This window comes from Eptatretus burgeri, chromosome 13, assembly GCF_056783735.1.
Source record: "Eptatretus burgeri isolate ZD-2024b chromosome 13, Ebu_testis_v1, whole genome shotgun sequence".
Classification (NCBI taxonomy): Eukaryota; Metazoa; Chordata; class Myxini; order Myxiniformes; family Myxinidae; genus Eptatretus; species Eptatretus burgeri.
In genome coordinates this window covers 45,327,539-45,352,538 of record NC_140973.1, presented here as the reverse complement: position 1 = coordinate 45,352,538, position 25,000 = coordinate 45,327,539, and the positions used below count along the sequence as shown (strand labels likewise).

The 25,000-nt window shown below is 42.4% G+C and overlaps 1 protein-coding gene across 1 annotated transcript in view; it reads left to right on the top strand.

Moving 5' to 3' along the window:
- LOC147014360 (metastasis-associated protein MTA1-like) overlaps positions 1-25,000 on the top strand; it is a 174,163-nt gene that overhangs the window by 105,964 nt on the left and 43,199 nt on the right. Inside the window, exons 5-8 of the mRNA XM_085850602.1 lie at positions 2,167-2,432; positions 2,601-2,700; positions 6,318-6,506; positions 12,151-12,225. Coding sequence (XP_085706728.1) covers positions 2,167-2,432; positions 2,601-2,700; positions 6,318-6,506; positions 12,151-12,225 — 630 coding nt within the window. The remainder of the gene's footprint in view (positions 1-2,166; positions 2,433-2,600; positions 2,701-6,317; positions 6,507-12,150; positions 12,226-25,000) is intronic.

Sequence of the window (25,000 nt, the reverse complement as noted above, 5' to 3'; positions counted from 1 at the left end):
CTTTTATTCTTCTTGTTGACCAATAATTTACATCAATGCTCTTTGTACAAAGAACAAGGAAATTTGATGCAGGAGGAGGCCATTTGGCCCATCATTGCTCCTGCAGAGGGGAAAAAAAAAGAGCTGTTATTTGATGTAAAAATACACCATTACAGAAAGAAAATTTTATGGGTGCTTTGTACCCCTTGGCTGTTTTTTTTTGTTTTGTTTTGTTTGTTTTTTGTGGGTACCAGGATGAAATGACTGCTCATGAACTGCAAGTACCAAACACAAATCCTTGCATTGTAGATGAGGTGTGGTTGTTCTACTCTGTCCATCACATTTTTCAGATTGATAGGCTGTGGTAATAGTAGAAACCATTTCTTGCACATGGCCAGACAGTCATCGCTAAAATGCCGGATGGCAGGAAGAGATGGGATGAAAAAGTACTCACACGTGTGAGAACGAGAAGGAAGATTAATTGAAACACTGGACAGAATGAAAAACTTGCTAAAACATGATAGGACGAAAAACGAACTAAAACCCAGGGTTCATTCGATATGAATTACAGTCCAATACACGAGTATTTTGCTGCCTACACAGGACACCTCGGATGATGGAGTATTATATAATCGAATGGACGACCAAATACTGCATTGGAGTGATCAAAAGGAACTCGAATAATTAAAGAGCAAAGATTGTTGAGTCATCAGGTGGAGCTTGGATAGGATTCGGACTTCAGCCGCTTCTCCACAACCCTCGAACCCATCCAGGTGCAGCCAAGTGAGCCTCACAGAAAAATTTCTACAAGAATTCACTTCTCCTCGACAGATAGATCAAGAAAGAGAGAAATAAAGAACAAGCAAGAATTAGAATGAATAAAAAGAAATGTGAAAGGAACAAAGATGTCAGGAGGAACCCTGGATTGATAGATTTCAGCAGTTACTTCCCAGGCTGAAATGCAGCAACACTGGTCTGATGAATGGCAAAAGTCCTGAGCTCCTTTGTATACCTGAGCTCTTGACCACATACAAAGCTTTCATCCACAGCATGATGGAGTACTGCTCTTCCCTCTGGGCTGGTGCTCCCGCCTCACACCTTTGTTGGTTTCATGCTGTGGAAACCAAGGCATTTGGGATCATTGGTATCTCCTGCGTTGAAGCTGTGTCTTTGGGTCTCTCACTCTCTCACCGCAGGCAGGTCGGTGGTCTTTCTGTCTTCTACCATCTCCTATCCGACTTCGCCCCCCCCACTCTGTCTGTGATCTGTCCCCCCCTCCCCCCATATTTCCACAGGGCGCTCAAGGTCCACCAGCAACCCTCTTCGAGTGAGACTACCAAAATCAAGAATCACTGCTCACCTTCACTCTTTTTTTCCTGCCTCTGGAAAAAACTCCCACACTCTCTTGAATCCCAGTTTTCCCTCCATGTCTTCAAAACAGCTGTTCACCACCATCTCTTCTCTTCCCCCATCCAAAATCATGATCTTTTCTACCCCCGTTAATCCACCCCAAACCCACCTCCTCCAAATTCCCTGCTTTCCTTCCTTGAAAGTCCCTGTAGTGTCCATCTTGTTTACCTCTTGGAACCCACCCCATCCCTCTCCCTTCCACAGATCTTCTAATGTCTGTTCTCTACTGTTTTGTTCCTCCCTCTCCCACCCCTCCTCTCCTGCTACCCTTGTTACATGTTCTGTGTATTAGCTCTTGTACGAACCTCGACATTGTATACAAAAAATATAAAAACAGGTACAAGGTACCAGGGGTCTGCCAGTGGGGAAACATTCCACACAGTATCAAGATATGGTATGAACATAATCAAATTGAAGACCAAATACTGCGTTGGAGTGATTAGAAGGAACCCGAATCCGAATAAGCAAGGAGCAAAGATAGTCATCAGGAGTTGTCAAAAACTCTCAAAACGGAGCAAGACTTGATAATTTTGAAATTGCGGTGCCTGGACACCAAAACTACCATGGTTCAAAGGAGAGCTTCTCTTCTGGTACGGTAAATAATCATTGTGGGATTGATGCAGGGTCCCCCCCACACCCCTAGCCTCTTCCATATGTTTTTTTTTTTTCAGAAGCCTTGCTTATTCTATTTAGGTGGGCACTTTGTATTTATATTTTCTGGGCAAATCACACAATCCTTGCATCATAGACAATACTAAAGATTCAAATACAATTTAGTTTTGCCTTTTTTATTTTTCCCTTGTGCACTTCCAAACCCAATCGCTAATCTATCACTCGAGGATGATCCTTGAACGATGGAAACGTTTGGGTCAGTATACTTGTGCAGATGTAACCTTAATTAATATCTGTGAGCTGAAGCTTGAAGCGTATATTTTGTCAGGAGAGACCGATGGACGGGACCAAGAGAAGCTGGAGGTATTGGTGTGGGATCCGTTGAACCCACTGAGCGACCGCAGTATCAACCAGTTCCTTGTCATTGCCAGGTTTGTTTAGTTTGGCAGGTGTTTGACTGTCTTGAGCTGCTCGATTTGAGGTCCTTTTTTAAGCTCTGAGTTAGAGCAGTAGAGTCATCGCAAACATGTGTGCGGTGATTCTGTTGCCCAGCCTGATGCGCACATTGTCATACCGTAGACTGGCTTCGTACCTCGCAGGTCTGTCGGCACATTCGCGCGAGCACTTGACTGCAGCAGTTCCGTGCGCCAGCCAAGTCTTCACATGAGCGCAGCCGCAGCATCGCGAGACATCACTTTGGTGAGGCAGGAGTGATGTCAGTTGTTTTTTTGCATCAATGATGTGCTTTTTCCTGTCTTTTTGCTGATTTATACATCCTTATTGTTAAAATCTATTTTGGCCTCATTTACAGACACTAAACTTTTCCAAAATTATGTGAATAACTTTCACATGTGATTATTGTGCTCAGGGTTTAAAATACAAAAGTTGTATTCTAAATTGTTAGAGCAATGGAAGATAATTTTGTTGATCGTATTTTCTAAGGCCTGATTTGGTGATTACAAATGTTTTAAAGGTGAAGAGTACCTTTTTTGTTTTTCACTTGTGTATTTATTGTTTTTCCTTGAGTGTGAACCCAAAATGATTGATGGAGTCAATAAGCCCACTGATCAAGGGGGGAGAGCAGATAGCATCGGGAAGCAAGTTGAAGTGTTAACCCTTCATCAGAGCAAAATGGGCCACTGGCCTCTCAGGCATAATGTCCTTTGTGCATATGTTTGTAGTTTTGAGTAAGGTGTGTGTGTGTTTGTGTGTGTGTGCATGTGTATGTGTATGTATATATATATATATATATATATATGTATATATATATATATATATATATATATATATATATATATATATATATATATATATATATATATATATAAAAATCCTTGTACCAGTGTAAAATAATTGTGTGCATGTCATTGTGAAAACGTTAATTGGAAACTTGAGAATCCCATAAGAGAGAGTCGTACTGCATTGAACTTCAGACAAAGGTCTTGTAGGCTGTGAATAGTTATGATATTTTAGCTCACCTGGAATGTAGTTCCAGAGTGAGGGGGGTGGTTTGATTCAGTCCCACGTTAACTTCCTCTTCAGTATCATTATTCTACCAGGTGAGCGCTCAGGGGTATTGTCCCGATTTTTCAAAGAATGACTTGGAACGACTGGGGATGCCCAGTGAGGGTGTGGCAGGTTTTGGAGGACCGCTTTGTTGTATGGTCAGCTCAGGTGAGGTCTTGGTTAATTATTAGGTCTGGAAATAATTCATGAAACTTAACATCTTCCAATGGTTGACCATACGAAATAAATTGGTGGGTTCATTTGATAATTATTCCTTCTGAAGCGACAATGTGTGAGGGAGATCTGCCAGAATTGAAAGACGTTACATTTAACGTCTTTATTGATGGAGTCAATAGATCAGGCCATCATCTATTAAATGTGAGATCTGCAAAAAGAGATGCAAGTGATGCTGTGTCTTCTTTTTCGTGGGATGGGGGTAATGTATGACGATGTGGAGTCCTCTTCAAAAAGTACTGGGTTTACGAGACCATCAGAGAAGTCACTTATGTCGCTAAGGAACAAGACTGGGACCAACATATACTGCCTTGGGGAACTCCATCCTCCACTGGGAGAGTAAAGGATATGAGAGGGTTCCATTGATAGCAACATGTTGAATGCCTAAGAGGAGGAATTCATAAAACCATGTGTGTGAAGTTGGCCTTGTATGACTTTGGCTGTGAGCTTGGCAAGTAGAGAAGGTTGCCAGACTGTGGTGTGCCAAACGTGTCCAGGGAGATTGTCTTGACCTTTTGTTTGAGATTAAGGGCCTCCAACAATTGCTGAGAGAGGAGCAGCAACATGTCCAGAGTTGAGTGACTGGGATGGAATTTAAACTACCATAATCATCAGTGATCTGACTGTTTGGAGTGTTTGGAGCGGGGTGGGGAGATGAGGGGGGAAGACTTAACGGCAACACCTGTGATTAATTTCATGACGTAATTGAATCCCTAGTTGCCGCAGATGTCAAATCTTTCCATGATTTCCAGCACTGCTTTTCCTATTTTTTTTCCTTTGACTTCTACAATGTACGGAGGTTGTTTTCACCCCTGTCTGTCTTCGTTACTTGCAAAAATTGAAGATTTTTCAAATATGTTAGTTGTGGTTGCGTGTGTTATTACTTGGGAAAAATGGAAAAAAAATTTGCCGAAGTATGTTGATCTGTTCCGTTGGTTTGTTTGTTTGTTACTTGGTAAAAAAAAGATTTTGCCAAGTATGTTGGTCTGTAGCATTTGTCTGTCTGTCTGACACGATTTTTGGCCACAGTTTTCAAGCAACCGTTCTGAAATGTTTTATGTATGTCGGTGAGCGGCCAAGGACAGCAACACTTAATTTTGGTGTTCCTCCGAATCTGAGAATTTTTAAAGTGATTTTTCACCATTGAGAGAAATGATATATAGCACAAAATCTCAAAAGGCTATGGATGGATCCCACAGAAACTCTGTGGACAGGTTGGGTGTGTGACGAGCACAAATTGATTCAATTTTGGTGAAGATTCGAATCCAAGAATTTTTAAAAGTGATTCTTCACCATTGAGAGGTGCGGCCAAAAACGATGCATAGCATCGTCGAAATTTGTGAACGAGTTATGACAAAACGAGGTGGACGAGTTGGTTAGGTGACGAAAACAAGCCAATTTGATTTTGGTTAAGATCCAGATTCAGATCAGACATCAGTCTGATACAAAATGTAACAGTGGAGGTATATGGTCTACCGAGTGCCTGTTCAAGTTTTATGGTGTTTATCTCACCCTAGCATTTTGCAGCACTTCCATCAAATATTTTGTCATAAGTAGGTCTCCATGCAGCAAAGAATACGACTGGGTAGTGATACACCTTCAGCCATTATTTAATGGAATAGTTATTTTTGACCATTGATCGACATGTTGAATTTCTGCCTCACTGCTGGCATCTGTTGTAATTTAGTAATAGGGGGGACGTGCAGTTGATATTTTATGTTAGCATATGCTGCAGTTGTCTGGTCGAGTGACGGTCAAAAACAATTCCCCTTTTCAAAAGTTTGAGCTAAAAACATGACCTCTGTTCCAAAGGCACTGGGAAACAAAGTGCACCCACTGCTGGGGAAATTTTAGGCTTTTTGTGCAAATTGAAAAGGACTTTCATCTATGCTGGGTCTTGCTATCGCAGAACCGTACTTTCTGTGGTGGAGGAGTATATTTTTTTGACATTGCCTTGTACCATAAAGTATTTGCTAAATACATAGCAAATACCTTTTTTGTGGTTATTTTCAGAGAAAGTTCAAATTTTAACCAGACTCTGGTGAAATAGTTGGAGTGTGCTCTGAGTCTGGGAGGTCGGTGGTTCAAAACCCTGACCTAGTCATGCCATCGACTTTAAAAATGGTACCTGCGGCTTCCCTGCTTGATTCTCAGCGTTTAAAAGGTTAGAGCATGGACAAACAACCATAGCTTGAAAACCATTCCCCAGGCTTTGGGTCAAATGGCCTCCTTGGTGTTTAACTTCTTTGTAAAGGAACTCCTATAAATGTGGGGTGCCTGTGGGAAAAAATATATTTCTATAACTCCTTGCAGAAAAGTGTAAGGGAATTAACCTGATATCAAATTGAATCTGTGCCTGAACCTTGTGTGAAGTTTTTCTTCGAGTCAAGTATGTGTAGCAAGAAGCGTAGTATATGGTCATGATTCACAATTCATGTTTGAGTACATAATATACTCTGTTGTCTGATTCGTCCACACTTGTGGGATTAACTTTGGTGTATCTCATATCAACTGTCTCTGCATTGACTCTTCCCCCCCCTTCCAACCCCACTTCCTTCTGCTTGTGTTGTATCCAGTTCCACGCCATGCATACTTTGCACAAGTACGGGTACGTTTTGGAGCAGGCTGTGGCTAGCCTCGTGCCCCAGGGAGGTCCCCTGCTTTGCCGGGACGAGATGGAGGAGTGGTCTGCATCAGAAGCCAATCTGTTTGAGGAGGCCCTTGAGAAATATGGCAAAGACTTCTCCGACATCCGGCTGGACTTTGTACGTCTGCCCCATAGCATCCATATTGGTTCACAAAAAAATATTTTCACGAAAAATATAAGTGACCACTATATTCGTTATTGTTGTGTTTCTGTCTGTATGTCTGTTGGGTATTCAATCCAGTCGGAATTTTTTTTTATTTAAAAAAAAATATTTTTTTTTGAAATTTGTTCTACCCTTATTATCAGTTTTTCCGTCGATATGTTTGTCTGTCTGTTCGGTCCAGTGCTCCGTTAATACACTGGCGATTTCGTTGAAACTTGGTTCATACCATGATCGAGTTGTGTGCAAATGAAAACCGTTGCTATGGACACCACCATTGCCTAGCAACAGGACTTTGAAATTTTTGAAAAAATCATAAAAAAATTTATTTTTTCGAAAATTTAAAATCGGGCCACGAGCGACTGTGGGCAGTACATTCCGCCATATTGTCAAAAATTTCCAGCCGGATCCTATGAAAACTGTCGAAAAAGATAGACTTTGAATGAACCCTGGTCGAAAACAATAAAAAAACGAAGTTCGTTATATCTCAGAGATGATGAGTCAGATATACATGAAACTGGTATGGTAGGTTCATGGTATGTCCGAGTTATGTGTGAGAAAGAACCGTTGCTATGGACCCCTCCGTTGCCTAGCAACGGCCGAAAAACCTCTAAATGTGGGGGGTATTTTAACGAAAAAACAATCTGCAGCATTAACCCTTGAAGCGAGAATCATGAATTTTCTTGTGCTTAATCCTCAGGTCATTCCCCCATCGACTGGGCCCATCGCGTCAGGTTCTATTGGGTAGGCAACTGACTACCCATGTCCGCCTACCGGCTTGTCTGTCTGTCTGTCTGTCTGTTCGGTCCAGTGCTCCGTTAATACAATGGCGATTTCGATGAAACTTGGTGGGTCGGTTCATACCATGACCTAGTTGTGTGCAAATGAGAACCGTTGCTATGGACACCACCGTTGCCTAGCAACAGGACTTTGAAATTTTTGAAAAATAATAAAAAAATTATTTTTTCGAAAATCAAAAATCGGGCCACGAGCGACTGTGGGCAGTACATTCAACCATATTGTCAAAAATTTCCAGCCGGATCCGATGAAAACTGTCGGAGAAGATAGACTTTGAATGAACCCTGGTCGAAAACAATAAAAAAACGAAGTTCGTTATATCTCAGAGACTGAGTCAGATATACATGAAACTGGTATGGTAGGTTAATGGTATGTCCTAGTTATGTGTGAGAAGGAACCGTTGCTATGGACCCTCCGTTGCCTAGCAACGGCCGAAAAACCTCTAAATGTGTGGGTATATTAATGAAAAATCAATCTGCAGCATTAACCCTTGAAGCTAGAATCATGAATTTTCTTGTGCTTCATCCTCAGGTCATTCCCCCATTGAACGGGCCCATCGCGTCAGGTTCTATTGGGTAGGCGACTACCCATGTCCGCCTACCGGCTTGTCTGTATGTCTGTCTGTCTGTCCCGAGCATAGCTCCGTGGGTTTTGATCCGATCCTGATGAAATTTTGGTGAGAGGTTTATATCATGATCTCGTTGTGTTTTCCTGAGAATGGGCATGGTGCGCCCATTATGGGCAGAGCCACGCCCAAAAAACATGTGATTTTAGGGGTAGCCGATTTCAATTTGCATCTTCTCCTTTTGTCGAATTTGACAGGGGTTTCGGTATTTGGTTAGCCCAATGGCACCTGCACAGCCCCACAGAGCTCGATTTTTCATTTTCGTCCCAAGGTCAAGGCCACAAAGGTCACGAACTTAGAAAATTGCGAATTGTGTTTTTAGGGGTAGCCAATTTCAATTTGCATCTTCTCCTAGGGGGTTTGTCGAATCTGGCAGGGGTTTCGGTATTTGGTTAGCCCAATGGCACCTGCATAGCCCCACGGAGCTCGATTTTTCATTTTCGTCACAAGATCACGAACTTAGAAAATTGCGATTTTGACATAAAAATCCATCTTCTCCGAGGGGTTTGTCGAATCTGGCAGGGGTTTCGGTATTTGGTTAGCCCAATGGCACCTGCATAGCCCCACGGAGCTCGATTTTTCATTTTAGTCCCAAGGTCAAGGTCACAAGGTCACGAACTTAGAAAATTTCGAATTTTGACATAAAAATCAGACGACCGCCCAAACTTTGAGACCAAGGATGACAATATTTTTATGCATAATCTTGAGGTCATTCCCCACCTAAAGTCTTGAAACCATTTTTCTCTATCTCGAACACCTTGCCCGTGGCGCCCCCTTTAAGTTTGCTTTTACGCTAATTTCTTCAAAGTATGGATAATCCGAGGAGTGTGAAACGCCATATAGCCTATATGACGTTATATTGTTCCTGGAATGTTCCAGAGGAAGTTTTGCACCAAAGGTCATAATCCTTGACCTTTGACCTTTAAAGTTCACAAAGGTCAAATTTTCAAAGTTGTGGGAATCGAACGGGGTTTTCGAGCTTCTTCGACGAACTAACTCCATTAAGCTATAGCACGTATCCTGTTTCCTTATTTTAATGTCCACAACATTGTTTTGGGACCTTTAAAAGTTATGCAAAGTCAAAATTTTAAAGTTGTTGAACGAAACCAGGTTTTCGACATTTTGCAGCTAATATATTACCTGTCACTCGTACCACATCATGTTGATCATTTTTATAACTTGGTCAAACATTATCACATTGTCTCATCCTTGACTTCTGAAACGATCTACATCGTCAAATACCGCTCGTGAACCATCGTCGTCTTCAGACTTGTCCTGGGAGTAGTTGATGTGAAAAGTGGTGAAATAAGTTATTTTGTTGCTACCAAGACAACAGCAAAATACTTTTCTGTTTTTTTTTTTTAAACCCACAGAGTAAAAATTATATTTTTGACTTGTCTGCTAACAAAGACCTCACAACAGGTGTTTTATTTTTGTTGTGACAGGTGGAGGACCTGAATGTTTGTCTGTCTAATCTCTGTACATGTGTGTTTGTCCATTGTCAGGTTATATTTCCTGTACTCGGTAGGTAAATTGGTGTGGGGTTACATATCTCTGCGGGGTACTTCACTTAATGGGGGCAAACACTAGTCCTTTACAAGTTATGGCCGAGACATAGAAAAAGGATAATAACGGATGTTTTCCTACTGATTCAAGTGGTACTTGTTTCTGGCTAGTAGCCTTCTTAAACAAGAAAATATAGGCTAAAGGTGCTCTGCTTGGTCTTTGTGGTTGGCTCTTCATTCCATTGGCCGACTGCCTATAGCTTACCTGCACGTGCTTATGAAGTCAATTTAAAGTTCTAATTTTGTGACCTCATTTGGTAGCGATCGAGTATGACATTCCACAGTAAGTGTTTAAAGGACTCGTTTCCGACATTAATCAAACCTAATTAAATGCATAGTGTAGACACAATGGATTACTGCGGATATGAAATTAACTTTCTACTTAATGGAGAGGCGTGGGGTGTGGTAGAAATTTACCCACTTTTTTTTCTTCAAGGTGGTTATACAACTTAGAAAATCTGGAAAACTTGCTCACCATGCAAAACAAGATATGAATGTGATCTATAACCAGTATGAAAGGCTCTCATAAAGTCTGATGAGAATGTCCAGAGAAATGCATTGAAGATATTTATTTTTGATTTTTTTTTAAGGCAGCTTGGAAATAATTGGCAAATTTTCTGTATTTGTAATTTTTGACTTTAAATTTGAGTTCACATCCAGGGAAGTTAAAGGCAGGAGGTGGCCATTAGGCCCATCAATCCCGTGCAATGGTTTTGTCCGTGCTCTGTCATTAAATGCTGAGCATCAAACAAAGAAAGAGCAGCACATACCATTTTTACCCCGTGCACGAGCAAAGCGAAAGGCAGGGATAAGCAATTGGTTCACTTTGTCTGTCTGTTTGCAAACATCAGTTTATGATCGAGGAACAACTTAATTTCAATTGAATGTTATATTTTGAATATTAATCGGAAAACGAACCTGGATGTTTTGCAGTACTGTCGGACCTCGACATTCGCGGTTCTGCTATTCACGGACCCTGCGTATTCGTGGTTCATAAAACGTGACTTGCTTCTACATTCACGGCCCTATGCTTCATGGTTTTTCGCGGGCGTATTTGCAGTTTTTCCACGGGATTTTTAATTTCCCCTTATGAATCACGAACCACCAAGAACCTATCCCCCTTTTTCCCATTGTACCATTGCCCCGACATTCGCGGATCTGACATTCGTGGCATTTTTCAGGAACGTATCCCCCGCGAATGTCAGGGTCCAACAGTACTTTGTCTCTGAATTCGTCCCGATCATGTATATACAGAGAGGAGCGAGATACTTTTTTTTCTTTTTTTTATGCTGTTTGCCGATCTGAAAATCATTCCAAAAAGGAAACTTACTGCTTTTAAGGACATCATGCAGAATACAAACAACAGGCACAAATAACTCGTGTAACATGTTAAATAATGTGGTGTAAAAGACGCTGCATCAACGGCAGTAAACTTCCGAAAAAGATTTTTCTACAACTTTTAAAACCTTTATTTTATTTCAATTCAATTATGCACTTGAACACTGAACAACACAAGTTACCTTTTTAGTACTTTCAAAACCTTTTTTGTTTATCAGTGCTTTGACAAAATATTACAGCATTTTACAGCATCTAAACCAATCAAATGTGCTGTCCACAGTCCCCACTCACATCCTCTTTTTGATATTTTTTAATTTTAATTTTTTTAATCTCTCAAAGCTGCGTGGGTTAAGCTGTTCTATGAACTCTCGAATTGGTCTTCGGTTTGATTGTGTCGGGGTTGAACCGCCGACTTACCAGATACAGAGTCAACGCTGTCACCATGATGCCACTGGATTGCGTCTGGTGGAGTGGAATTTTCATTTTTATTTTGCCTTCATACATTATCTCATCACTCACTGTGTATATCTTTTTATTAGTCTTTAAAGTGGTTTAATATGACATTTTAACCAACTCTGAGCGAGATAGGTTTGAGCCCTTCTTAGATCCCTGTGTAATGAGACACAACTGAAGTACTGTTGCTTATTTTGTCGCAGAGCTACAACAGCTATTCAGCTTACATCCAGAGATATGATGGAGGGACAATTTGTATTTTCTGCCTTAGTAAATACGTCATATTTGGTCTCATAAGATATCTCCCTCTTGAGCAGCCTGGATCAGATCCACAGTTGTGGTGATATGGCAGCTTGCCGCTACCACCTTTGACTCATCACCATATCGTTTATTTATTTTCGCTTTTGACATTCATGGAATTTCACCATGGTGTGATGTACTTGTCATGCCTCGCCATCTGTATAACCGTAATTTATGGGTTGAGCCCTCCCACACTAACATCCTGAGCATTTTTTTTTTAAATCCTCTCTCCTGGAATTAATTGACAATGCATTGATCGAAATGTGCTAACCGCCATGGGAGGAAAAGATAATCCACACTGGCCTTCATGAAGACTAGTTTTCCATTTTACTTCTCATCATATCGCTTGAGAATTTTTCTTATTTTGGGAGAGTGGATTTGGGTGTGATGTGCTGTCTCATCGTTTTCACAATGTTCACCTTTAATTGGATTGTAAAAGGGGGCTTGTAATGCGAGCTAAGTCACCTGTCTCCAGTGAAATCCAAAGGCTAAAGTAATCAAATTTTTTTGTTGTCGTCTGCAGCTTCCTTGGAAATCCCTAAGCAGTGTTATTGAATATTACTACATGTGGAAGACGACAGACAGATATGTCCAACAGGTATGTATTGCATCTCTTACTGCCTCTGTTTCGCAAGCAGCTTTAAATTACCTCGCCACGTTGACAGGTCATTTTGAAGATGGTCCAAAATTGTATTAGATAAATTAGAACATATTTCCAAACATTAAATATTGTTGCTGGAACTACCATAAGGGATAAGATGGACATTATTTCATGAATAAATGTCCAGCATAAGTGTGCGGTTTATATGTAAAATGATTGGACGTGTCAAAGTGTGTTCAGAAGCCAATAAACGTGGCCCTTCCCCTCCATAATATGTTTAACACCCTCCCACTATTCCTCCCCAATTAATCCAATAAATAGTTTCCTTTCGTAATGTGCTTCTTTTTAAAAATGGATTAAGTGGCTTCGAAGCACTGTGCCATGCCGGAGGTAAAAAAAAAGCGCCTCGGAGATCTGGGGGGTGTCTTCGGAAGGAGCTTCACGAAGGCTGGCATGATATCAATCGGCGGTCGAGAAATACTATAAAAGACAATACCGATGAGTTTGATTCATCTTTGTCGTCTCGTGGAAGCGTGTAAAAATGCTAGGGTTGTTGTGGTGGTTAGCAAAATCTTCGGTGGAACATCAGCAGTGGCTCGTGGCCCATTGAAGGCATTTGGCAATCAAGTCTGCAGCATGGAGCTGTGTGGAGAGACCAGAGCACCGAGAAGGGCTCAAAACCAGTCAGCGAGGTCTCACGGAGCACACAGCATATCCTTCGAGGGAAAGTGGTCACACAAACATGCGCTGCCACCACACAAAAGAAAGTTTATTTGTTGTCTTCTCTACCCCTTCATCCCACCAGTTAGGTGGCAGCCACTCTGATCCGCCTTCCCCATTCCTCTCTGTCCTCCGTATTTTCCCCTTTCAATCCTACGCTCGTCAAATCTCTTTCTACTACCTTCCTAAACCTTAATCTCTTTTCTCTTGATATTTTTCCCCCTCTAATTGGTTCCCTCCATGCCTTCTTGATTTGTTCTTCTTTTTTTTCTCATCACGTGTCCATACCACCGCAACCTCGTCACTGTCATCTTTTCTGTGATACTTGCCACTCCATCTTTCTTGCAAATCTCTGTTTTCCTCAACCGCTGTCTTCATGGTACTCTGAGAATCCACCAAAGCATTCTCATCTCTGTCCTCCTCAGCGACTCCTCTTCTCTTCTTTTGTCAGAGCCCATGTTTCTACACCCTACATTATAACCGGTCTAATCACTGTCGTGTAGGTTTTAACCTTGAATCTTTTCGATATCCTTTTATCACAGATGACACTATTAACCTCCTTCCATTTTGCTGATGCTGCCGTCACTCTATCCTGGATTTCTGCTTCAACCCCCCCCCCCCCCGTTCTTTTAGTGTTGAACCAAGGTATTTTTTTTTTTTTTTTTTGTATACCTTGGTCGAGGCTCGTATGAGAGCAAACACAAAACTCACAGCAAGGAGGCATGAGACAAGAGGGGCGGGAGTGGAAGGGACAAAACAGTGGGGAACAGACACATTAGGTGAACTGTGGAAGGGAGAGGGATGGGGATGGGACGGGGAACATGGCGAAGAGAAGATGGACATTTCAGGGACTTTCAGGAAGGAAAGCAGGAGAAATGAAGGAAGTGGGCTTGGGTGGATTATCGGGGGTAGAAAAGATCGAGGATTTGGATGGGGGAAGATAAGAGGTGGTGGTGAACAGCTGTTTTGAAAGCCTGGAGGGAAGAATGGGAAAGAATAGAGTGAGGAAGTTTATTCCAAAGGCGGGAAAAAAAAGAGGAATGAAAGAGTGAAGATGAGCAGCGATTCGTGATTTTGATAGTTTTACCAGAAGGGGGTTGTTGGCGGACCTTGAGCGCCCTGTGGAAATGTGGTGGGGACAAATCGCAGAGAGAGCAGGGGGGGGCAAGGCTGGAGAGGAGTCGGTAGAAGACAGAAAGACCACCGACCAACCTGCGGTGATTGAGTGAGAGGCCCAAAGACTCGGCTTCATTGCGGGAGATGCCGATGATCTTAAATGCCCTGGTTTCGACAGCGTTAAGCCGAGAAAGTTGGGAGGCAGGAGCACCAGCCCAGAGGGGAGAGCAGTACTCCATCAGGCTACGGACAAAAGCTTTGTAAGTGGTCAGGAGCTCAAGAGGGCCGAGGAAGGACTTAGCACGACGGAGGATTCCCAGTCGGCGACTGGCTTTTGAGGCGAGGTTGGAAATGTGACTTTCCCAGGAAAGGTCATGGCAGATAGTGAGACCTAGAAGCTTGAAAGAAAAGACTTCTTCCAGAGGATTGTTGAGAAAGTGGATGGGGGGGTTTTGTAAATGGTCCTTTCGACGAGACATAGTGAGAGTGTGAGATTTGTCTGGATTGAAAGACATGTTCCACGTGTTGGACCAGTTTGTGATTTTATCCAGATCTGCAGTGAGCGAAGAAGCTGCTGCTTGCCGGTCTGAGGGATGACAGATGGTACGGCAGAGGGTGGAGTCGTCAGCAAAGAGAAATAGAGGATTTTCCAGAGAGTCCGAGAGATCATTGATGAAAACCAGAAAAAGAACAGGGCCCAGAACGCTACCTTGAGGAACTCCAGCCTGCACAGGAAGAGGGGATGAAAGAACAATTTTAATTTGTCCATTGGTCAGCTCCCCACCCCTCAAATGCCCCATCTTTCATTTCGTTATTTTATTGTCCACGTCAAACATTGATTTTTTTTTCATTCCCTGGCAATTCAATGTACGACTTCCAAAATGACACATGACTGCCACCGAAGCTTTTTGCGCATGCGCTGTGTGTGTTTTCAGTGACTCAGTTGTGCTTTGCCAGACACTTTTAATCTGCCATTGCTCATGCAAAATCGAAAACGAATCGTCTTTTTTTTAAACATAATCTTCAGCATTTGGACAAAAGAGTGGTGATTTCAAGATGGTTAATCATAATTGTTCTGTTTCTGAAGGCAAATCGGAATCACGGAAATCTAGGAAATACGAGAAATATCTGCGGATTGGAGATGTCGAGTTCCTACCTTTTGCTGTTGGTATAAGTGAGCAGTGGATACACACGCACACGCGCAGATGCTTCTCCTTTTACCAATAGATGCAAAAATCAAGTGCACCAGACACCAGGACCCCAACATTCGCGGGAATACGTTCTGGGAAAACCCCGCGAATGTAGGGGTATTGTTTCAGTGTGAAATGTGGGATAGGTTCCGGAGATTTCTCAACCCGCAAAAAATTCACGGATGTCGGGGAAAAATCTGCGAGTGTTTTGTCATTGTTATAATGGAGACGAAGGGGATAACGTTATCAGTTCATGGTTCATGAAAATGGCCGCAAATGGCGACACCGCCAATTTTGTGGAATTGGTACAATGGAGGCAAGGGGGATAACGTTATCGATTCGTGGTGGTTCCTGGTTCAAAGGGGAAATATTTTAAACTTTTTTTAAGTTTAAAATATTTTTACCACGAATGCACGAATTCAGTTTCATTAAAGATGCTTCCAAATAAGTATTAAAAAACGACAACACCAGGTACCGTTTCCAGTTTATAGAAGAATGCATTTTAAAGTCTCTTAACCATACCATACCATTTTTTTTTTTTTTTTTTTTTTTGTATACCTTGGTCGAGGCTCGTATGAGAGCTAACACACAACTCACAGCAAGGAGGCATGAGACAAGAGGGGCGGGAGTGGAAGGGACAAAACATTGGGGAACAGACACAGGTGAACTGTGGAAGGGAGAGGGATGGGGATGGGACGGGGAACATGGCGAGGAGAAGATGGACATTACAGGGACTTTCAGGAAGGAAAGCAGGAGAATTGAAGGAAGTGGGCTTGGGTGGATTATCGGGGGTAGAAAAGATCGAGGATTTGGATGGGGGAAGATAAGAGGTGGTGGTGAACAGCTGTTTTGAAAGCCTGGAGGGAAGAATGGGAAAGAATAGAGTGAGGAAGTTTATTCCAAAGGCGGGAAAAAAGAGGAATGAAAGAGTGAAGATGAGCAGTGATTCGTGATTTTGGTAGTTTTACCAGAAGGGGGTTGTTGGCGGACCTTGAGCGCCCTGTGGAAATGTGGTTGGGACAAATCGCAGAGAGAGCAGGGGGGCAAGGCTGGAGAGGAGTCGGTAGAAGACAGAAAGACCACCGACCAACCTGCGGTGATTGAGTGAGAGGCCCAAAGACTCAGCTTCATTGCGGGAGATGCCAATGATCTTAAAAGCCCTGGTTTCGACAGCGTGAAGTCGAGAAAGGTGGGAGGCAGGAGCACCAGCCCAGAGGGGAGAGCAGTACTCCATCAGGCTACGGACAAAAGCTTTGTAAGTGGTCAGGAGCTCAAGAGGGCCGAGGAAGGACTTTGCACGACGGAGGATTCCCAGTCGGCGACTGGCTTTTGAGGCAAGGTTGGAAATGTGACTTTCCCAGGAAAGGTCATGGCAGATAGTGAGACCCAGAAGCTTGAAAGAAAAGACTTCTTCCAGAGGATTGTTGAGAAAGTGGATGTCGGGGTTTTGTAAACGGTCCTTTCGAAGAGACATAGTGAGAGTGTGAGATTTGTCTGGATTGAAAGACATGTTCCACTTGTTGGACCAGTTTGTGATTTTATCCAGATCTGCAGTGAGCGAAGAAGCTGCTGCTTGCCGGTCTGAGGGATGACAGATGGTACGGCAGAGGGTGGAGTCATCGGCAAAGAGAAATAGAGGATTTTCCAGAGAGTCCGAGAGATCATTGATGAAAACCAGAAAAAGAACAGGGCCCAGAACGCTACCTTGAGGAACTCCAGCCTGCACAGGAAGAGGGGATGAAAGAACTCCATTTAGGGCCACACGTTGACTGCGACAGGCGACAGGCGACAGGCGATATTGCGAAACGAAAAAAAAAACAGCATCATGTACTGTTTCAATTTTTTACTAAACAAACACAGCACACGTAACTTTGCAAAATGATGAAGATGAGGTGCGCCGGGTGTAATAAGTCCTGAAAGTTAATATTATCCCCTGGTCGAGCGGCTGGATGAGGGAGGTGGCACCTCAACGTTCGGGTGAGCAATGTTCAGGTCCGTGGGGTGGCCAGGAGCGTTGTCAAGCAGCTGGAGCACCTTGAACAAAAGGTTCTTTCTTGCCAGGTACCTGTCGACCTGAGGATCAAAACAGTTATGGAACCAGTCAATACAAAGTTCAGACGTCACCCACGCTTTCCTGTTCACCCTCCAGTACACGGGCAGCACCTGCTTGTTTTTGTTCTTCAGTGCACGCAGGTTCAGGGAATGGTGGAGCATCATGGACTTTACCATGAAGTCACCTTCGGCGTTTGTGCAGAGGAGAAGGGATACGCGGTTCTCTGTGGCCTTGAAGCAGGCTGCTTTGTTCTCACACTGAGAGGTGAATGTTCTGTTCGGCATCTTTTTCCAAAATAAGCTGGCCTCAACAGCGCTAAAGATCCGCTCCAGCAGGTACCCCTTCTCCTCAATGAGGCTTGTGAGTTCTGCAGGGAATGCTTTGGCCACATTGTGTTTCGCGGAGGCAATCTCCACTACGAGCTTGACATTGCGCAAATTTTATCGTGTCTTGAAGCGGTGGAATCCCCCCCTGCTCGCTGTAAAAAGGCTGGAGGTGCCGCTTGTACCCGCCACGCTCGTGCTTGCACCACCCATGCCAGAGAGATGGTCATGCAGGAGCTTCGTCTTCTCCCGTATCAGTGGTTTGCTTAGAGGCATACCCTTCTGAGTGTTATCCTCCATCCTTGGGAGCCATTTTTGACGAAGGAACGGAGCAAGAGGCAATACACAGGTCAGAGCAACAGGACGAGAATGATGGCGATCCAGGACGCGGTGAGTCGTCTGTGCTTTGTTTGTGGGGAATTTTATGGGTGATCCTGTTTTCGGCAGCTGATAATATATTGTGGTGATTGATGCCACGAGCAGACCCGTCTACGGTGGGTATGGGGGACAGGACAGATCACAATACTTGGTTACGGTAGTTTCTTTGGATGTTTTGCACCGCATTCAACAGCTCAGTTCATATTGGTGACGTGTCTGGGTGCCCATGGTAGCCTTTGAGACCGGTCGCTTTAGATTGTTGGCCTTGACACATAGTGCCGGATGAGTAACACAAACGATTTGACATATTCATCGTTTCTATATTACCTCCATCAACAGATTACCAACATGGCAGGATAAAAGTCATAAATGCTGAGTTGAACAAATGTCCTGAACTCATGGACTTAGTTAAGTAAAGCATGTCGTCTGGGACCCGGCCGTCGGTTTGCCGTCAAACACTGCTGATTGTGATGTCATCGATTCCCTCTTTGAAAATTCCATCTATATTCGATTTTTTGAATCCGCTATCACCTGCGTAAATACATGAAACACTTAATGTGAAGATTTCGGAAGTATGAACAGAATATGTTTGGAGAAAAGTGTGTTAGAAGTTCCAGGCTTACGCCCATTAAGATTATGATGGACCCCCCAGCCTCTTCAACAGAAATAAATATATACTAGCGATATCCGTGCACATGCACGAGATAGCAGTACAACATAGCTGGTAGCAGACGACAGACCGTACACGGGGAATGACAAAAATACGCATTTTGCAAAATGCAAGTGGTACGATGGAACGCCAAGACTTCCCAAACATTGTCGGCATGTCCGCTAAGTGCCACAGCAATTTCATAGGGATCGTGTGACGGCGAGCCGAGTCTTTAGTGTGCAAGCTTGGTATTATAATAGAGATATTATTCCTTTTATTTTAAAGAAAAAGGTGCATCCAATCAAAAAATTAACTCTATCTACCTGGCTAATCCAGCAATAAACTAGCAGGAGCGATTTGGTCTCGGGCAATGTTTCACCTGCTTCCCAGTGAGCTTCTTCAGGCCAAGCACTCCCCTTTTCCTGGTTATTATGATCCCTCCCACTCACCCCCCTCCCCCACCACCACCACTTCGTTTGTTAGTTCTCGGTTGATTTGTTCCTTTCCTGTTTCATCCCTGCTTTCCCCTTCCTCTTCTTGCTGTGTTTCATTCAGCTTATATGCAGATTGTTCAACCCCATTTGTCCTTCTCCCCCTCCCCTTGATATCTCATTCTCATTTTCACTTATACTCTGCTATTGATGTTCCCCCTTTCCATTTTGCTCAAGTTCTTCCACGAGTCTCAATCGTACATTTAAAAAGAAAGACCTCAAGCTTCATCACATGTCTGCTTTAATTCCCTCGGCGACAATTCTTTTCCAATCACGTGCCGGACGAAAGATCAATTGAGGAGTGTCTTTCTTGTGCCAACCCGAAGCAAAAATAACACCAATCATGTCATCGATTGTCTGCTCTGCTCTTATTCACTTGTGACTTGGTGTTTTATGTGTGGGGATGAGTAAATGTTTTCATTTTTATTTTTTATTTCCACGGCATGAACATGGCTGGCTTCATGTTCGGTTTCGACGTGTTGATGTGTGGGTTGTGTTGTAGATGGAGGTTCCATTGAGTGTTGTACATGTGTGGGTGTGGTGTTGGGGATGAAGCATTGTTTTTGCTCACCTTGTCCAGCTGTTTGCACCATCCAGTTTCTACCATTTGTATCAGAGGAATGTATTCAATACATTCTTCTGATATAAATGGTGGGTCTGTGTATGGTCTCCTTATTGTGTGTGTATGTCCACAGTCTCCCCAGTTAGACCACCCTCTGTCCTTGATGTGCCATGCCTCCAGTGTTAATCTGTTGTTTGTTGGATGTTGTATCTATGACACGTGACCCTCCAAGTCAAAGTTGTGACCAGATTGCAGGCAATGGTTAGCTCTGGGTGACTGTGTCCCTTCTCAAGCCTCATTGCTCTGACCAATTCTGCATTGATGAAACTGTAAATAATTTCAAACAAAGGCGAGCCTAACATGAAAAAGTCCCTGCATGTGGAATGTTAAACTAGTCCTGATTTGTCACCAGTTGATATCCTGTCCTTCAGCGAAGAAATTACATTATAGATTGTGCATAGACGCTTGTATGCTAGAACAGTCCATGCGCTGCGTACTATATTGCTAATCCTTTCAGAATGTCCTGTGTCGTACGGCAGTGCACAGTGCCCAAGCGTATCTGACTCCTGTTCCATCTATTTTGGTTCTTTTCAGACAGGGAATATCCCTTTGCTATACATTTAATTAAGCAGGTCTTTTCCAACGAATCTAATTTCTTTAATTGCATCGACTTTGGAAGGTGACGTTCCGTGCTACACTACCCTTGTGGAGGGGTTGGGTTGCAGGAGTTAAAATCCAGTAATCTGTTGATGTGGTTTAGTTTTTCTGTCTACTGACATCTTTCTTATGTCATCTTCCAAAGTTGATGCAATTAAAGAATTAGATTAGTTAGAGGAGTCCTGCTGAATGTTTGGTATAGTAAAGGGATACTCCCACCCTAAAATAACCAAACATAGTGGAACAGCAGGAGCCAGCCACGCTTAGGCACTGTGTACTGCCGTACTACCTGGGACTTTCTGAAAGGATTGGCAGAATATTGCACAGATTGGTGTAGTGTACAAGCCTCTATGCTCCATCCAAGTGTCATTTCAAAGCAAAATTGAAGGATATGAACTTGTAAGCAATTAGGAATCATTTACCATTCATGATGCAGGGACTGACCAATTCTACATTGGAGAAACTGGAAGGCATTTGAAAAAAAGGCTAGATGAACATGATAGACCAGTTATGCTTAGAAAGGTGTGACAGTCAGCCATAGCATGCCATTGCCTGCAATTTGGCCACAAATTTGACTTTGACGGAACATGTGTCCCAGACATGACATTCAACAAATGACGCACTGATTCTGGAGGCATGACATATCAAGAGCGGAGAGGGAGGTCAAACTGGGGAGGCCGTGGATATACCCACACAATACATTCCTCTGATGCAAAGACAAAATCTGGATGGTGCAAACAGCTTGATAAGGTGAGCAAAAACACAATGCATGATCCCCAACACCATGCCCACATGTGCACAACACTCAAGGGAACCTCCGCCAATCACGCAACCCACACGTCTACACGTCTGACCTGGACACAAAGCCAAAGCCATGTTCGTGCCGTGGAAACACAAAAACGAGGACTCGCATACACACTCAAACACCCCCCCACAAATACATCACCAAATCATGATTGAATAAAAATGGCAGAGCAGACTATCGATGCAATTGGCATTTTTTACCTCCACCACCGAAGGTATGTGAAGATTATGTATTCACCCCTGTTTTTGTTTGTGTGAGCAGGATATCTCAAAAGGTTATGACCGGGTTTGTACGAAACTTTGTGGACATGTGTGTGACGAGGATGAAATTATTAGATTTTGGTGAAGATCTGGATTTTAAAAATTCAGAATTTTAAACTGATTTTTCACCATTGAGCTGTGGGTCAAAAACAATATATATCACAATATTTCAAGAAGTTGCAGACTGGTTATGAGTTGGGTAGGTGATGAGTTCAAGCCAATTCGATTTTAGTTTCAGTCGGATGCAGATCCAGCTCATCAGCAGGGATACAAAAGTTAAATTGTTCAGCTTGGCAGAGTAATCCGCTCTACGAAGTGCATTCTGGTTGCTTAATGTTCGGCACAATAAAAACACTTAATTTGACCTCTCACACAGGCACGTGTCCAGAAACAAATCGTCACCGACAGAATAAAAGCATACACATTTTAATTATTGAGGTCTATTTGCCTGAAGAAGCCGTCTGTGAAGCTGGTGAAACGTCACCTGAGACTGGATCTGCTCTTGCTTATTGCTCAAATTAGCGGAGTAGATCTAGTTTACTTTTGGTTGGAAACACCTTCTTCTTCTTTAAAAATTTATAATCCCAACTGCTCCAATCTATACCATATAAGTTAGAGACCACACACACACACACACACACACACACACACACACACACACACACACACACACACACACACACACACACACACACACACACACACACACACACACACACACACACACACACACACACACACACACACACACACACACACACACACACACACACACACACACACACACACACACACACTGATCTTTTTTTTGTGTTGTTCATGACCTGTGCTTGGGTATCCCCAGCACGTTTGAAAAATCAGGTGTAGATAGGCCCAGCCATGTTTCTCTGAGTTTCAGACCTACACATACAAAGGATTTCCTTGTGGAGGATGGGGGGGTTGTCAGAGATGGACAGTTTAAAACCTTGCCAAGATTATGAAGTAACTGCACCCAAAATTTGGGGCCCCTCGGTGCTACGGTTCAACCGTGAAATAGTAACAAACACAAACACTTGAAAATATTTTTGATAGCGTCCATTCATATATATATATATATATATATATATATATATATATATATATATATATATATATATATATATATATATATATATATATATATATATATATATTATATATATATATATGCATATATATATATATATATGCATATATATGCATATATATATATATATATATATATATATATATATATATATATATATATATATATATATATATGCATATATATATATATATATGCATATATATATATATGCATATATATATATATATATGCATATATATATATATGCATATATATATATATATATATATGCATATATATATATATATATGCATATATATATATATATATGCATATATATATATGCATATATATATATATATGCATATATATATATATATATATATATATATATATGCATATATATATATATATATATGCATATATATATATATATATGCATATATATATATATATATATATATATATATATATATATATATATATATATATATATATATATATATATATATATATATGCTCGAACACCAATCGACGTCACGTCGTCACCCATAGGAATCAGGTACACCAATAATCAGGTGTGCCAAGAGCAGGTACCGAGTAGAACCAGCAGGAACGGTCCAACTGTCGCCCACCGTCAGGAGTATCAGGAGCCGCAAGGAACCGTCACCAACTGTCACCAATGGTCAGGAGCTGTGAGGAACCATCACCAGCTGTCTGGAAAGCGGTCCTCCCGTCCTTTTTATAGGCCACCATTGTTGGCGGAGCCTCAAGCAGACTTCAGCCGAATCCACCTTGCCTATTGGCGCATCGCTGCACGTGACCTCCAACCGTCAATCTCGCGATCATCCCTTCCTCGTTCAGCCCGACACGAACAAGAGCCAGCCAGCATCCATAGAGCTGCTAAACGGGGTGTCAAAGGTCGATGGAAAAAGGTGGACGTCAACGTCGGTGAAAGAGGTGAGTGTCGAACGTCATTGAAAGAATGGTGGGTGAGGTAAATGATCCACAGATGTAGTTGACCGTCAGAATAACCGTTCAGGAAAAACCCGCAGTATGCTTAATCAAATGTTCTGTAAGTCCAAAGTGTAAATAAATAGTCCACCTCCAAGCCAATGTGTCTCGATGGAAAGGGGGTAGAATGAGTCCGTTAGCCCAACGGCTATCTCTCGCGTGCATGAACGTGTTGTAAAGAGGAAAAGGCCACCCCATACGAAAGGAAATCTGTTCTATACCCTTCTTCAATGCATCAAAGAGTTAGAATCCCACCAAACAAGGGGATGGGTCTATTCTAGACATGCATTGATGGAAATAACTGTCTGAGAACCTGAATGTTGTGTGCATTAGTCGGATCTGATTCTGAAATCCATAACATATTTATATTTATACATGTATATATATATATATATATATATATATATATATATATATATATATATATATATATATATATATATATATATGTATTAGTGGGGCAACTTAGCATAACAATTGTGCATTTTGTGAGGAAAGCACCAAATTTGGCACACGAGTAGCCTATCATATTATGAACAGATTTGGATATTGGGCCATCTCAAATTCAGCCGCTGATGGCTGTGGCAGCCATTTTCCACTGCCATCAAAAATTTTGAGATGGCCCAATATCCAAATCTGTTCATAATATGATAGGCTACTAGTGTGCCAAATTTGGTGCTTTCCTCACAAAATGCACAATTGTTATGCTATATTTTGCTGTTTCCCCACTATATGTAAATACAGTAGTCGCCGCTTTATAAATCCACCATGGGACCACGCCGTTTGGATTTATTAACTGGCTGGATTTATTAAGCGGAGAACCTATTTTCAGCCACCTTCTGGATAGATAAGACAAAAAGCGAATGTCATTAAACACTGCTTTATGCTACAAAAACATTGATTTATCAAACGGTGACAAGGAGATTGTTCAAAAAAATCTCTCCAAGGTCGCTTGCTTGGGAGGGAAGGTTTTGCGCAAATGTTCCTTTATTGAATCCGTCACGTGGCGGAAATCGGGATGGGCCAAACCTCAGCGCTGCAGTCCCCTGTCCAATTTGGCGAGTGCAGTCCGCTTCCCTGCCGCTGTTGGCATCGGCTTGGGTTCGTCATCGCTTTCTTCTTCCACTTCTTCAGCTATGGGCTCGGGGGATTCGAGAATCTGACCGACGAGCTGGTTGGTCATTTCCTCTTCCGTAATTTTGCCTGTTGTCTCAATGTCGTCGTCTTTGTTTTATACATTGATCGAACACTTCGGCTGTGAGCCCGGGTGCTGGCGAGGGCAGTGGCTCCATTTCTGGCATTGGGTCTGGTTCGCCAACAAATCCTCCCTTTCGCCAACAGTTCCGAATCGTTTCTGCCGCAACTTTTTCCCATGCAACATTGAGCATATTCATCGTGTCCAACAGCGTTACCTTTTTGACGACTTCGTTGGCTACATGTTCTTCCTGGCTATCATCGATAGTATCA